Source organism: Brachypodium distachyon, chromosome 2, assembly GCF_000005505.3.
Source record: "Brachypodium distachyon strain Bd21 chromosome 2, Brachypodium_distachyon_v3.0, whole genome shotgun sequence".
NCBI lineage: Eukaryota > Viridiplantae > Streptophyta > Magnoliopsida > Poales > Poaceae > Brachypodium > Brachypodium distachyon.
In genome coordinates this window covers 57,788,388-57,803,877 of record NC_016132.3, presented here as the reverse complement: position 1 = coordinate 57,803,877, position 15,490 = coordinate 57,788,388, and the positions used below count along the sequence as shown (strand labels likewise).

The 15,490-nt window shown below is 46.4% G+C and overlaps 1 protein-coding gene across 1 annotated transcript; it reads left to right on the top strand.

Moving 5' to 3' along the window:
• The first annotated feature begins 11,336 nt into the window (after positions 1–11,336).
• Positions 11,337–14,983, top strand: LOC100831525 (BTB/POZ domain and ankyrin repeat-containing protein NPR5). Its single transcript, XM_003565017.4, has 2 exons — positions 11,337–12,309; positions 13,518–14,983. Exons 1-2 carry the CDS (start codon positions 11,794–11,796, stop codon positions 14,553–14,555), a joined length of 1,554 nt encoding a protein of 517 aa, XP_003565065.1. The 5' UTR covers positions 11,337–11,793; the 3' UTR covers positions 14,556–14,983.
• The last annotated feature ends 507 nt before the right edge of the window (positions 14,984–15,490 follow it).

Genomic DNA, 15,490 nt, shown 5'->3' with positions numbered 1-15,490 from the left:
TCCTCTCTCTGTCACGTACTCTCTCGGACAGTTAGGGCTTATTCGAAGATTTACAAGGATTTGCATGAATGACCAAGTATGTACTTACTCCGATCCATATTAGTTGTCGAAATATTACATGTGTCTATACGTTTTTTAAACATAGATACACTCATATTTCGCAAATTTGAGACAAGTAATATGGATCGGAGGGAGTACAGCTAGTGCCTCTTTTGTACGCGGCAACAGATACTACACTGCACAACAGAAGTGGGGAGTAGCATACTACGTACTGTAGTGGAATACACTAGCGTTGCTAATGCGGAAAAATAAGGATGCATTTGCACGCGATGGAGTAATGAATCAAGCTTGCATGCATGGTCCAGCCATGCAATATATGCAACCTAGCAGGCGTAGCTCCCCTCGCAGAAAATATAAATGGGCAGCAGCAGTATCTCCCTGGGTCCTCCCTTGTCTGCAAAAGGGTAACCACGCAGCTCGCCATAATCAATGCAGTTAAGAGGTCCACCTGGCTCTCGCAAACACATCGGCCGATCATCAGTGCATCCAGTACGTGCTACTGCATTGCTTGCCAGATCGAGGGCCGGTACGTACGTACAAACACGAAGAAAACCGTTGCCATGGTCAGCCAGCGGTGCATGCATCTCCGTGAACCCCGCCGGGCCGTTCGATTCACGCATGTTCTCCCCCTGACCCTGATCGATCTCTGCCCACCACACCTAGCTAGTCTTTGCCAAGCTACCCTCCTACCTCTAGCTACGTCGTACCGTGTACCACGCATGGATCCCTGTTCTGAATTTCCATCGGAACACATGCAACTCTCCTGAGTTTTTACCGACCGAGCTACCTCTAGCTAGCTAGATCGACGGGCCGGCTGCGTTGCATGCCAAGTCTAGCAGTGGTAAATTCCCGTCGAGGAAGTGTACGAATTATGGTGTGGATCAGTTTGGCGCGAACTACAGTCTCGGCACGTACAAGAGTACTGCACACCCGGTCACTCACTCGCTCGCGCTCGCATCGATGAGGGGTGTGTGTGTGGGAAGAAAAGGAGCGACCGTCGCTGAGTGGCCGGGGGCCCGCGTCCTAAGATTCTGTGCCCGGCCGTCCGTGGTAGTAATTTATTGAACGGCAGCCATGGCCGGGCGGCCCCATGCTTTGCTTGCGCTCCATGGATGTATACTGCACCCAACGTCCGCGCTCCAGTGGGTGTACGTACTACGCTACGGTCGTGCCGTGCCATGCGCCCATGCATAACAATCCAATTCGACTCGATGAGTCGATGGATCGGGGATCAGGGATATGATGGGCCAACAACTACCACTGCCAGTCCCAAAACCCTTGCCGTCAGCCACACACATATGGTCGCCCATACACGCATGTCTGTCTGATTTCCCCGGCTTGCATGTTTGCGTAGCGTAGGTCAGTGACATCTCTCGATCGTGTCAATCCTACGTGTTCAACCTAGCCTAGCCGCCCTCCGCATGGCGTGCACTTTCTGGACTGCATATCTCTTCTCCGATTTATTACACAGTACTATACTCCCTAGCGTTCAAACAAACTTGGTACGTATACGGTATACGTGGCATTGCAGAATTAAGCTCAGAGGGTGCCGGTCTCTCTGGTTAATTGGCATGCAAAGCAGCGCGACCGGCTGGGGGTTAATTCGGGGATCGAGGTGCACGATGACCCGGCCCCCACGGGCCATCCTATAGCTTAGCTTGGCGTCGGAAGTCCCAAATTTAAGGGAGCTGAGCCGGGCTGCAGGGGTGCCCTCTAGTCTTTAATTTGGTTTTGGTAGCAGCAGGTCGGCTCCCCGGCGGGCAGGCCATGCTGCGGTGCGGGGCCTGGTGTGCAGTGGTGCCCCCCGTTTCCCGCACGGCTCGACTCCCCATAACTGCGCGTTTATAATCATCTTCCCAGCTCTTTCCTGGACACTCCTGAGCCCTGACTGACGTCCTGAGCGAGCTTGATGGGATGGCTGCTGCTGCTGGGTGGCACCGTACTGAGAGTGAGTAAGTAAACGATCGATCCACGACAAGCAGATGACACGGAAAAGGCATATATCCATCCCATGGCGCAGTAACTTTTCCACGGCCTTTAATTAAGCCTGACCAAGATCGGGGGGGCCTAATTAAGCGGCGGCTGCTGTGCCGGAGGAACAGAAGTGGTCCGCGCCCCGGTCGGACACAGTTAATTGCAGAGCGCAAGGGTTGTAAAAACTGACCCGGCCAAAGCGATTGTTGGACGCAGGCATGCCCCTGGCCGCGCCCAGAGATCTCGATCTAGCTAGGCTGCCCGGCCAGTTTCCTCCACCAGCGCCAGCGCCAGGGGTTGCGAGAAATCAATTACTGGCAGTACTACTCTTGTAAAAGCAGAGCAACACCAGCTTAATTAGTTAGCAGGTTTTGCTTTTGCTTTTGTGGCTGCAGTGATCGATCGATCGGCTGCCTGCGTCATCACTGGTCGTACGTTTTGGGCCGTGCGATCATTTTTCCTGTGATTCTTAGCATGCTTACTCTTTTGGGTGACGACGATATAAAACATGCATGATATCACACAGAGTCACAGACCATGATATCACGACGCTGGATACGCCGCTCCGTCGTCCCGTTCCATCTGGGCTAAATCGCTATCAATCGCCAACCGAGAGCCGCGTCCATATATCATTGAGGCCGGCCTGGAAGCAGCTTAGCCAATATGCATGCAAACGTACCCTTGGGACACGGCGAGCGAAACGGGGAAGTTCTCACATGCTTGCATGCCCCGGCGCCGGACGGATCCACGGACGGATGGATATCTATCCACCACGCACTAGCTCGTTGCTTTCGCCAGCCCTTAACTTGTCCGTAGATCTCCCGTTCTCCAGCCCGGCCGGCCTCTATACATCGAGCTGCCCATGAAGAAGATTGAAAAAGACAGAGATCAATCAAGACGTTTGCATCAGAATCTTAACTTTTTTTTTAGACAACCTCAGAATCTTAACTAGTCTTAGTCGTCGGTGGATCGATCGATCGATATGACGAGAGTCCGACAACAATGAACAATGGGCCGGTCTCCGGCTGGCCGGCCCGGCGAATCGTACCATGATATATATCTTTCGTACCACAGACTCCTGATGGGGATAAAACATATGTGGATGCAGCACGCCATGCACTGTACGTGGCGCGCACGTCAGACGTTTAGTACGAACGAACTTCCTACAGTGGGTATATATGTTCGTCCAATGAATGTATGGATCCATCCGAAGTGCATCTGTGCATGTATCAGCCAGTAACAGTGTTTACGATTTTCCTCCGGAGTAAAATGTGCAGGTAGTAATATATGGAGCCAGGGAGAGATCTAGCATGAGAGGTCACGTACATAAATAGAGAGACATGCATGACAGGCCACAGAGGAGCTAGACAGACATCGAAAATTAACTTAGGGAGTAAATTCGGGGAAAAACCGCTCAACATAGAGTCGAAACCGTTCAAAATCCGAGGGAGTGACCGGATGCATACGATTTCGAGTTGAGAGATCATTTATGAACTTTGCTATCAATTGAGGGACCAAAAATATACTTTTCTCTATTTAACTCAGTACTCTAAGTGCCCAAAACGTACTGACACAAAGTATCGCAGGTTCTTATTTATTTTTTACTCTTGTATCCAATTTGGTGTTGACTTTTACACTTTGCGCTATCATTTATCAATGTGTGTAGAATATATTCTCTTCGTTTCATAAAGATTGATGCGGATTTGAACTAACTAGGACCTACCGTACTCGTCGGGCCGAGCTAGGCCAACGAGCAGCGACCGAACCATCTGGTTAATATGATAAACCGGCTACAAGGTACAGAAAACATCACTAGACGGCAATGGCATACAAAGTGGAAAAAACACTAAATTGGGTACAAAGTGAATTTTTTTTAAAACAAATTAATATGGTACTCTGTGTCTATTTTGGATTCATTGTACAGTACGTACGAAGTGAATTTTACTCCTAAATAGGAGGCCATGACGTACCTTTTTCTGCGGGGAGACATGACGTATATATATACCTGAAACAGTACTAGTTTGCGAAACCGACCAACCTCTAATTGCACCACACACTGCGCCAGTTCTATTTAAAACCACCAGGATCAACCAAGAGGCAAAAAAAAAGAGGCAAGGGTTGTGCTGGTACGTACGGGAATGGAGAAATGTCTATGTACAGTGCACACATCTGTTCAAGAATTATGGATCGCTTAATTAATTTGCTAATGGAAACAAGTAGCAACTTCAATGAGAGCCTCGCAACGCAATTAAGCAATCCATGCACATCCGGCGTGCTCCATGAGCAAATCTATCGATGATCGGTCCTTTTCAACCAGCAGAAAGCAGAGCACACTTTCAACCTGACAACGAGGTTCAGAAATCGACCATACGATACATACTTGCATCAGCCGAAGCAACCGAACAAATTGGTTAGGCCAGTCCCAGCGCTCGTCTTTTGGCACGGGAACATAGGAAAAAACTGACGTGGCACCGTGGTTAATGCAAAAAACGCAGAAGTCGGTTCTTCTATAGAGAACGATCCTTGTCCCGTACCCCAACGCACACGTTAATTACGATTGATCCCGTGCGGCCGGTCAGGCGATTTTTTCGCTGCACCTTTCTTCTCGGATGCAACCTGCAACAGCTCGCCATCCTGGTCGCCCTTCGCCTTCCCGCGAAGCTCGTCGCCAGTTTTCTTCCTTTCACCTGGCCATCTGTCTCCCCCGATTCACATCTGCAGTCCCGTTGATGCCTCTCCTTTCACCTGGCCATCTCCGCAGCTGCCAACAACTCATCTCCGCCCCTTCCTAATCTCCATGGACAGCAGCAGGGAGAAGGCTCCCAAGGCAGCACTGTTTGGTTTGGCCGATCCCAGTCGCTCCTCCAACAACAGATCTCCAAATCAGTAGTAAGCACAATCTCCATGATTTATGTGTTAATCACCATGTTTGTCTGGTCTAGAAGAAGCAGCTCTAATCAGAGAGGGGAGGGCAGGGGGGTCATGGAGAAGCAGCTATATAACAAAACGAATGCAATTTGTCAGTTGATTCTCTACGAGCTGTGTGCATCAAGTTGTCAATTTTATTCGGCGGCTAGTACTAATACTGAATTTTGGATGGGTTGAGATCGTGGTGTGGTTTTGGAGCAGGTTCAGTAGTCACTAGGTGGCTTGTTTGGTCAGTTTCAGTACCATTCAGTTTCAGCATTGTTTTGCCTTCAGTTTATAATTTCAGGTTCAGTTTATAAGTTTTTAATCTAGTGAATGAAAATGAATTTCTTTTGTATGAACTAATTTATATGTTGGTTCATGCCACAAATAGGCCACAATGTTGAGGTGCAAGTATTAATCTCAAATCTAATTAATTGTAAACTCACAAGAGACAACATCTAAGAAACAATGCATTGGAGATATTGTCTTTTAGCATTTATTGTGAGCTATAGACAGCTCCTAAAAGACCATGCACTGGGAGTGGCCTTAAGAATTATGCCCCGGCCTCATATTATTTGTGTGCCCAATTAAGACGACCATCACATATAATTGATCAATCCAGAACGACAAGGCGTAGCCAATTAAGGCCGGGTAGCTAGTGTAGGTAGCCAGCCAGCCGTGCATCGATCCAGTATTGTCAATGTGTAGACCAATCCATGGATTATGGGTGTGTGCGAGGCCACGTACGGCGCGGCGTCCGTCGTGGGTAGCAGGGGACAAATTAAGTGTACCCATCGACCCGTCCAGCTAGCAGGGAGCCACTGTTGGGAGATTGGACCTTGTCGTGGCTGCTGTGGGGATCTATCTCCCGTGCCGACGTGAAATTGTGAACCCGGCCGTCGTGGATGGAGACGCACGCACGGCTCGCGCTGACGGGAAAATTTGGGAATCGAATGAAGAAACGATCGGTCACCACGGGGGAATACAATGCTGGATAGGATGCATATAGTTGCATGCGCCACTTGGGCTTTCGGGGCACGAGTCGATATTCCGGCCGGCCGCTTCACGTGGCCGCCAGGGCACCGGAGGATCAGAGGAAGGGAATTTTGCTATATCTAAGTTGTTGGATGGAGTATATTATGACATTAGCCTTCTCGCAAAAAAGGAAGAAAAATAAAGACATCAAAGGGATGAGTGTGTTGGTTTGAGTCCAACCATATAATTAGCCATATATAATTTGGCAAAAAAATAAATTAGAATTGGCCGGAGGTCATTGGCGTACAAAATAGTTGGCGATTATATAAACAAATACAAAATTTTACTCATGACCAAAATTGGTTGATATAATATGGTAAAAGTTCAAACATACTTGATCTTCTCACAGCCTACAGGAGAAAGGATTTCCCAACATTGCCGTCATGAAATCAGTCATATTTGTACTACAAAAAGGAACGTTGTAAAAAAAAGAACAGTGACATGGAAAGCAACATTAAACGAGAAACAGAGAGCCTACATAATAAAAGTCTCACTTGGCTCGTTGCTGACTGCTACCCTGTTTTATTTCCTATGCATATTTCTCCCTGCGGGGAACACATACAGTGGGCACTTCGACCAGACACAGTTATATGTTTATCAGCATTGCTTCTTTACAGTAAGGCGACCTTTATAGATCGACAAGCTAATATATATTGAGAAAAGAACCAAAGCGTGACTGTATCATACCGAAGCACTTCATAAAAGGACCCTGAAGTGAGTAATGACAATAATGGTTTTCTATCTGTTAAGACACCACTACCACCACCAAATCTGACTGCATACGGCCTGATGATTGATCATCCATGTTCATCATATCATGTACAAGGTCGACGCGCGTAATGCTTCTGCGACTGCAAAGGCATCTGCCCATGATTTAATTCCGCCTGTACGTACATGTGGACTGTAGTGTCCGGCCGGTTCAAAAGTAAATAGTGCAATGTTAAAAGTTTGAAATTAAGCCGGGAGAAGCATGCATGTATGTCGAGCAAAATTGAGTTCGGGCCGGTTTTGGCCGGCCTTAAAAAAATCCTCGTCCTGCACTCTGCTTAATTTTGTGGGCTATAGGTATATGTTTTTCAGATTTTCGGCCGATATTGCGATACGGTACACGTTTTCGAACCAAAAATCACCATTTTGTCTGTTTAATCGATATACGTTTTTTTTGTTGCTTTTGGCCGGTGGAAAAAATAATCAATGTTCTAGCCATTTCGGGGGCTATAGCCCACACGTTTTCACGGGGTTTTGGCTAGTCGAAAAAAAATACACCGAGTTGCCGTTTTCATAAGCTATAGTCCACGTTTGTTGGATTTTCTTCCGATTTTCGATAATGTGACCCGTCGGTATATGTTTTCAGGCATTTTTGTCTCATCAGAAAAAGCCACCATTCTGACCGTCTTCGTGGGCTATGGCTCATGTTTTTGGTATCGATTTTTTTTATATGTAGACACCTCGGTGTATGTTTTCTGTCTGATTTTGGCCGCTCGGCAAATTCATAGTTCTTGCCGTTTTCGTGGGCTATAATCCAGTATGCCTTTTGAGTTTGGTTGCTTTTCTAATTCGTCGCCCCTGCAACATGTTTTCAAGTCATTGTTGACCTCTGAAAGTAAAACATCGTTGTGGCCGTTTACGTGTGCAAAAGTCCACATTTTTGTGTTTAATGCTGATTTTCTGATAAAATGACACTGATATATGCTTTCATGCCGTTTTCGGACCCTTCTTTGCATGTCTTAAAAAAGCGCCGCTCTAGCTCTTTTACTAGGCCATTGCACACGTTTTTTGGATTTTCTATCGAGTTACCGACATCGTGACCCCACTACAAGTTTTCTGGCTGTTTAGGCCAAGAGAAAAAAATCTTATTGCTTTTTCAAACAATCTTTTTGGTAATTTGTAGTGGCGAAGTAAAAATCGTTTTGAATAATTGATTGTTGAGAAGTACAGGTGCATAAATATGTTACATGCGTAACTGTGCAAGACACCTTGCCAATTCTACCAAAAATAATCACGCACGTTTTGGGTTGTACACTCTATCTCTTTCCCACTGCTGCTATCAGATGCGTGTGGGTTCGTTTAATTCTCTGCAGCATAATTAGCTTTAGCACCCTGTGTTTGCAAGCAAAGGAACCTCAACCTACGTAGGAGTAGCTACCTGGTATTCATATTGAGCTCCATCTTTACCACGCCTAACTCGACGGAATTCTCTTCCAGTACAATAATGTGCTGCCAATTTGACTTGCTTGCCTAAATTAGATAGTCTGTGCACATGGTTAAGCGGGTGGTTGGTTGGACGGTGATCTGACATGACAGTTAAGTTTGAGCAGATGGAATAGTTAGCTCGATGTGGAGGCTAGGCTTGCATCATTAATTAGGATTTTTTTTTTGACGGGCCTAACAGTTGTACTGCCTTTTCAATTAGAAGAAGAGAACAAAAGTTCACCTACTACAAACTAAGAGCACACCATCACCTGGAATAGAAATCACCTAGTACAAAGATCACCATTAATTAGGATTCTTATTGCTGTTATACACTTACAATTAATATAATTGGACCTGTGCATGATTTATGTACCACTCCGTCCCATACTACGTGGCTCAAATTTGTCTAAATATGGACGTATCTATATACTCAAATACGTCTAGACACGTGTAATATTTCGACACTTAATATGAGACGGAGGGAATATATAATTTAACGATGCAGGGAGCTTGGTTGTTTGTTTAGGAAACATGTATGTGATCCGAGTAGCTTCTCCAAGGGGACACGTACCGAAAGAGTTTAATTAACTATCGTTTTGGTCTACTTGAGAGCTACAATGACAAGGATTTAAGCCTACCTATGGGAAGCTGTCGGCGTCAAGGAAAAGACCAAGAAAGCAGTGTCTTTCATGATATAAACAACACTCCATCCACCTGACCTTACAAAATTGATATATATATATATATATAGACACACCATATATGCCCTACCGAAAATTAGTTAGTGCTTATTGTATTAACAAATAAAGTAGGATACTTACATTTACACAAGAACTATTTGGTAGGGAAGTCAAGCCAATAAGACAAACTAAATATTTTACCGAGATTCCAAAAGATAGATCGGGAATGGTCTTTTATTCCCACAATCAAGAAACTAGACAAGAAAAAAGTCGATACACCAAAAGCTGATCATATATAACAAACATTGTCCGAGGATCCCGTTGTATATGTGTGGGGCATGAAATCCAACAAGCGTTCAAATCCTGGTGCTCGCGATTTACACACATGCGAGTGTTCGCCAGAATCTTAGTTAGATACACGGATATATCCCCGGTCTCTGTTGACCGTCTTCTTTGCATTTCCATTTTTACTGATGGATGATTGAATTATTTCCATTCTTATGAAAGATGGCTAAATTAAAAGTATACTTTGAATCCTTAAATATTGCTTTGACTAATTAACTAACTACGTACTCCAAAGTATATATGCATATGTTCTCATCACGCTAATCCAGAAGCTAATTTCAAATTAAATATAATATCCATACTGATATATTCTTTCTTTTCACCATGCTTGGCCTTTTGCTAACATGTTTCCCTACTTTCTAGCAAGGAAAGTAAACTAGACGACGCAGTAGATATCGCCACCAAGAATATACTACTCTGTAAAGCTTATCACGACATTATCCGTAATTAAGCCCAGATTATCCAATCAGTGAAACTATAAGATGACAGAGAAAGAATAAGACAACCGAGAAGAGATTGCTAGAAGACAATAAGGGAGCATAAAGCTAAAGTTCTGTCATCTAATTAATGAAGCCGAATTATAGAACAAAAAAGTAGTTAACAAAGATCTCTTCATAGTAATACTTTATGCACTCCCTGCTAATCATCAATTAATAATAGCCTCCTATCATTTGGATGTTAACAAAACATGATGAGGAATCTTCTGAGCAAATTAGTCAACAGAAGGAATGATCATGGATAGGTGCATACGTATATATATACACAAACGTATACATGCACACGCATCTCAGCGAATATAATGTAGTGCAGCATACAGAAAGCTTTTGCTGTCTTGCACTCTCTTTTTTATAGTATTTTTTAGATAACGGAAGGTGAGACGCAGTTATCCTCAAATCATTTTTTGGCAGCGCGTCACTCCTTTTGCCAACTTTTTTTTTGCCTTCCATGCTGACTAACTCCTCGACTCTCATTTTTTTGTAATTGTATACATTTAATAGCTGTAAAATACTGGTACTTCCAAATAACACCGCGGACATTTAAAGCTCATTTTTCCAAAAAATTATTAGCAGTTTAAAAACTTACTAGAAGATTCCAAATATTTATACGAATGTATACTACATATATGTAAAATTTTAATACGAAAAGCTTTCTCAAGGAAAGCTCTTGTTGTCATCCCTCCCTCCAATAATCTTGTAGTGTAAACCTATCATCCCACCGAAAGGTCGCCCATCTCCCTTGTTATTCCTGATTATTCCTGATTTTTTTCTTGTAGTGTAAACCTATCATCGATAACGCGTGCTAGGTAGCGTTACAAATTTTTTTCTTGATTATTCCTGATTTGTAAATATTCCCACTTTCTTTAATAGTTGATTTTTTTCCCCAAATTTTCCAGATATTTTCCATTCAAAGAAAATCTGGGATTTCTGCATATATAAATTCCTATTTTATAATAACATTATTTCGTGTGCTTTACTTTTATCTTCGGAAAACCAACTTTTCCTTGCATTCCTCAGTTTTCCAACAGTATCCTCGATATTTTTGTTTTAGTTTTTATCCTTCTGTTTTTCTGTATTTCATATCATAACTGGGCTACCGCGTGTGCACAAGCGTCGCCACATAATTAAACAGGATTTTGCAATATTCACTCACAAAAACAGATTTTCCACAAATAAATATTATTAACTCTGTATATATGTAGGCAGTCAAGAAAAACACGACAACATTAACCAGACACAGCCAGATCATGCACGGTGGAACACAAAAATTGTGGCCTGGCGTATAATCTCTGTTCCGAAGGGAGTCCGGTATTTAAATTTATCTCGTGGCCCCTGCATGGTTGCGCCCCTACAAGCAAGCAGACATTTCAATCACACATGATTTATGACTCGCATCAGTCAAAGCATGGCACGCTTTAATTTTCTTCACAGACACCCCACCCCCAATCGATAGGACTCTCTCTCCAAATTATTCCGGGCCCCTGAAGAGCAGACATGTACATGCTCTGTTTGTGCATATCTCTGTGTAGGGTTAATTCCCCCACCTCCCATTTTAATCCCACACCAATTATTCATGCCACCCCCATCCTTATTTCCTCCCCCTCTCCAACACAGCATCCTCCAAAAAAATCTGACCTTTAGAGAGAGAGAAAATTGCACCAGTTGCCTGCCAAAAAAAATACATAAAAGGGAGCAATAACGAGAGAGAGAGACAGAAGTGAAGAGGAAAGAAGAGAGAAGAGAAGTGGTCACTGCAGACAGAAGAGAAGATCAAAAGAGATCGGGAGATGCAGCACAAGATTGGGGGGAGTGAGGGCAGCCAGAACCAGCAGCAGCAGCAACAGCAGCTGGGCCGCCGCAGAGCCAAGGGAAGCCACAGCAACGGCTTCTTCTTCTTCCACCCCTCCTCCTCCTCCTCTAGAGCTCAGAACACCTCCTCAAGCTAGCTGCTTCTGCCGCTGCCTCTCTCGATCTGATCGATCCCTACCTTCTTCTTCTTCCTCCTCCTCCAGCCCCATCTAGCTAGCTACCTCCACAGCCAGCAGTCCGATCGAAACAGTAGGAGGAGCTAGGAGGTGCCAGATTAAGGGGCGGCGGCCATGGACGACACGCTCAAGTCTCTGTCCATGGACTACCTGAATCTCCTCATCAACGGGCAGGCCTTCAGCGACGTGAGCTTCAGCGTGGAAGGGCGGCTGGTGCACGCGCACCGCTGCATCCTGGCCGCGCGCAGCCTCTTCTTCCGCAAGTTCTTCTGCGGCCAGCAACAGCAGGCATCCGCCGACCAGCCGCTCATGGACCACCTCAGCCCGCGCTCCCCCTCCGGCGCTGGCGCTTCTTCCCCGCGCGGCGGATCAACAGCTGCTGCTGCGGCGGCGGCGGGTCCGGGCGCCGTGATCCCCGTGAGCTCGGTGAGCTACGAGGTGTTCCTGCTGCTGCTCCAGTTCCTGTACAGCGGGCAAGTGTCGCTGGTGCCGCAGAAGGGGGAGCCCCGGCCCGGCTGCGGCGAGCGCGGCTGCTGGCACACCCACTGCGCCGCAGCCGTCGATCTCGCCCTCGACACGCTCGCCGCCGCCCGATCCTTCGGCGTCGAGGAGCTCGCTCTCCTCACCCAGGTAAAACTGAATCTCTTCTAATCCCAATTTCTTTCCCCAGTTTTGCACTTTGCACTCTCAGTGCTCTTCAAATCACCCCTCTCTCTTTCCCCTTTTGAAAAAAGAGAGCCAGGTAAATGAAGGGAAAAAACATTTTTTTTCTCTGGTAAGATTTGTGGGGATCAAGAACAGATAGATCGATGTGTTGGTTGGTTTTGTTGGGATTGGCGAGCATTTCTGCAGCATTGATTTGATTTTGGTTCCTCTCTGTACAAACCGGAGTAGCAGCAGTAGAAAGAAGTAGTCTCGTCGTCTTCGTGTGGTCGCCGCCGTCGTGTCCGAACGTACATACGTACGTGGGCGCTTTCTTCTTCCTGCTTTCCATTCTTCCTTTCTCGATCTCACAGCTTCTTGTCCATCCATCCGTCCATCTTTCTGTCATCCATCCGTCGTCAGCTACTGCAGCTAGCCTGCAGCAAGCGCCAGCTTCCTTCCTTCCATGATCCATATCTTCCATCATCCGTCCCTTTGCTTTTGCTAGGGTTCGTTCGTTAATGGGAAATTTCTCCTTTCCTTTTCGCCACTGTTCCCTCAATCCCTCCCTCCCCTCCATATCCTTCTTCTTTCTGCTTTCTTCACCACTGTTTCGGCACGAGCCTGCTACAGCCGCACACACCTTTCTCACGATTCGTTAATCGGCCTGCAGCTTTCTTCGTCTTGCATGCTTTGCGTTGATGTTTTCCTCCTGATTTAGTTTTGCCATTTTGCGCTAGGGTTTTCTTTTTGGCAAAAGAAAATTTTCTCATCATGGCTTTTCTCCAATCTCTTTTAATCCTGTCTGCAATCAGCGCCATGACGACGAGATATTGCTGCTAGCTGCTGGTATCCACACTCCGTCTACACTGTTGCACCCGGCCTTCCCTGTTCCCCCCTTATATTTTATGCACAGGGACAATCCACTATATATGCACGTACTAGTCCGGCCATGCTTAAGTTATATAGATCATGCAGTACATTTTCTCCCCTTTATATCCATCCATCATCCCACTCTCCATGACCATTCCTGTGAGCTGTTGGAGCTTAACTTGCAACTCCAAGTCTGTCCAAGTCCAACTACTAAATGCATGTGCATGTCCTCAAAGAAGCAATGAGCTTAATTGGTGTGCTGAATCTGCTGATGGTGTGTGCTAATTAATTTTATTTTCTCTCTTGATCTGTCTGGCATGCAGAAGCAGCTGGCGGGCATGGTGGAGAAAGCTTCAATCGAGGACGTGATGAAGGTGCTCATGGCGTCCCGGAAGCAGGATCTCCACCAGCTTTGGACAACCTGCTCCCATCTGGTCGCCAAATCAGGCCTTCCCCCAGAGGTCCTCGCCAAGCACCTCCCCTTAGACATGGTGGCCAAGATCGACGACCTCCGGCTCAAATCCTCCATGTCACGCCGCTCCTCCCCCTTCCTCGCCCACCACCACGGCCACCACGACACCCAGCAGCAGCAGCAGCAGCCATCCTCAGACCAACAACAGCAACATCTTCTCGACGACGCGCACCACAAGATCCGCCGGATGCGGCGCGCGCTGGACTCCTCGGACGTGGAGCTCGTGAAGCTCATGGTCATGGGGGAAGGGCTCAACCTGGACGAAGCCCTGGCGCTGCACTATGCGGTCGAGAACTGCAGCCGGGAGGTCGTCAAGGCGCTGCTGGAGCTTGGCGCTGCAGACGTGAACCACCCGGCAGGGCCTGCCGGGAAGACGCCATTGCACGTCGCGGCAGAGATGGTGTGCCCGGACATGGTGGCCGTGCTGCTCGACCACCATGCCGACCCCAACGTGCGCACGCTGGCCGACGGGGTCACGCCGCTCGACATCCTCAGGACGCTCACTTCAGACTTCTTGTTCAAGGGCGCGGTGCCCGGGCTCACGCATATCGAGCCTAACAAGCTCCGGCTCTGCCTCGAGCTCGTGCAGTCGGCGGCCATGGTCATGTCGAGGGAGGACAACAATAGCAACAATCCTGCGGCGGTGTCCATGGCGTACGGTGGTGACCAGCATCAGCACCAGCATCCGGGTGGTGCTGCCGTGTATGGTGGTGGCAGTGGCGTGACGAGCACGGGCATGAACCTGAGCTTGGATAATAGGATGGTGTATCTGAACTTGGGGATGGACGTGATGAGCCATGGCGGCGGCGGTGCCGGCGACAGAGACGACGGTGGGAGTAGAGGGCAAGGAGGCCCCTCTTCATTGTTCTCCCCACATGGCTTCCCATGAGATGAGCCAACAAGAAGATGCTCTCCCTCTGCTATCTCCCTTGTAAGCTTAGAACTAATTAAGCACATGTTATTGATATCTATCCATCCATCCACATTATTACAGGAGATATCATGCTTGCATGATGGGAATGCATGATTAGATCGATGAATCCTTTTGAGATCCTGCATGCATGCAACTAGCTAGCCCGGTGAATTCCAAAGAGTTCCTCAATTTTTTGGTCACTTTGTCTATTATTTAGCCACTAGTGTGTTTAGTGAGAGGTACTACTCTTCTTTTGGGGTCTTAATTGAGAGGTGAACTTTGGAAGTGAAAAGAAACTGTTTTCAATTTGTGCACATGTGTGTGTATGGCTTGCTGGTGGGTCATGTGCATTGATGCATGAAGACATGGACAAGAAAGGTCGATTGTTAATTGATTTCGTATCATGACTTGTTTTTTCTTTTCTTTTCTCACAATCCTTTTGAAATGAGTCAAGATACCTTCTTAGAGCCGTGAAAATACTTGCTTATTCTGTAACTTACTGAAATGTGCTAATTTTGTCACCTTAAAATGTGTATTTTCTTCTCTGATGGAGTAACTTATTTAAGGGTAGTATCTACATAAAAAAATTCTATATATCTGAAACTGTTGATCATTGTACTGTTGTGTTTTGGAGTTATTTGGGAGAGGCTACAATATTTGGAGTGTGTGTATTTCGGACGCAATGGGAGGGATGGAGGGAGGGGCACACAAGCCATGTGGGGGGATATGATATGAAGAGGCCTGGCCGGGAGACAACGAGAATCTAACTTGAGCTTATGAATGATGGAAGCGATCGATGCTGGTCAATGCTTTAACCCCACAACCCCTCCCCGTTTGTTCTTATTGCAATTTGGTCTCCTTCCATGTTACCACCACCTACAAATGGGCAGAGACAGAGAGAGCAAAAGAAA

What these genes read in the sequence shown, in the direction of transcription:
- LOC100831525 (XM_003565017.4), top strand. Translation starts at nt 11,794, where the DNA reads ATGGACGACACGCTCAAGTCTCTGTCCATGGACTACCTGAATCTCCTC. An exon ending in AGCTCGCTCTCCTCACCCAG is followed by an intron (nt 12,310 to 13,517) that starts GTAAAACTGAAT and finishes TCTGGCATGCAG; the next exon opens with AAGCAGCTGGCGGGCATGGT.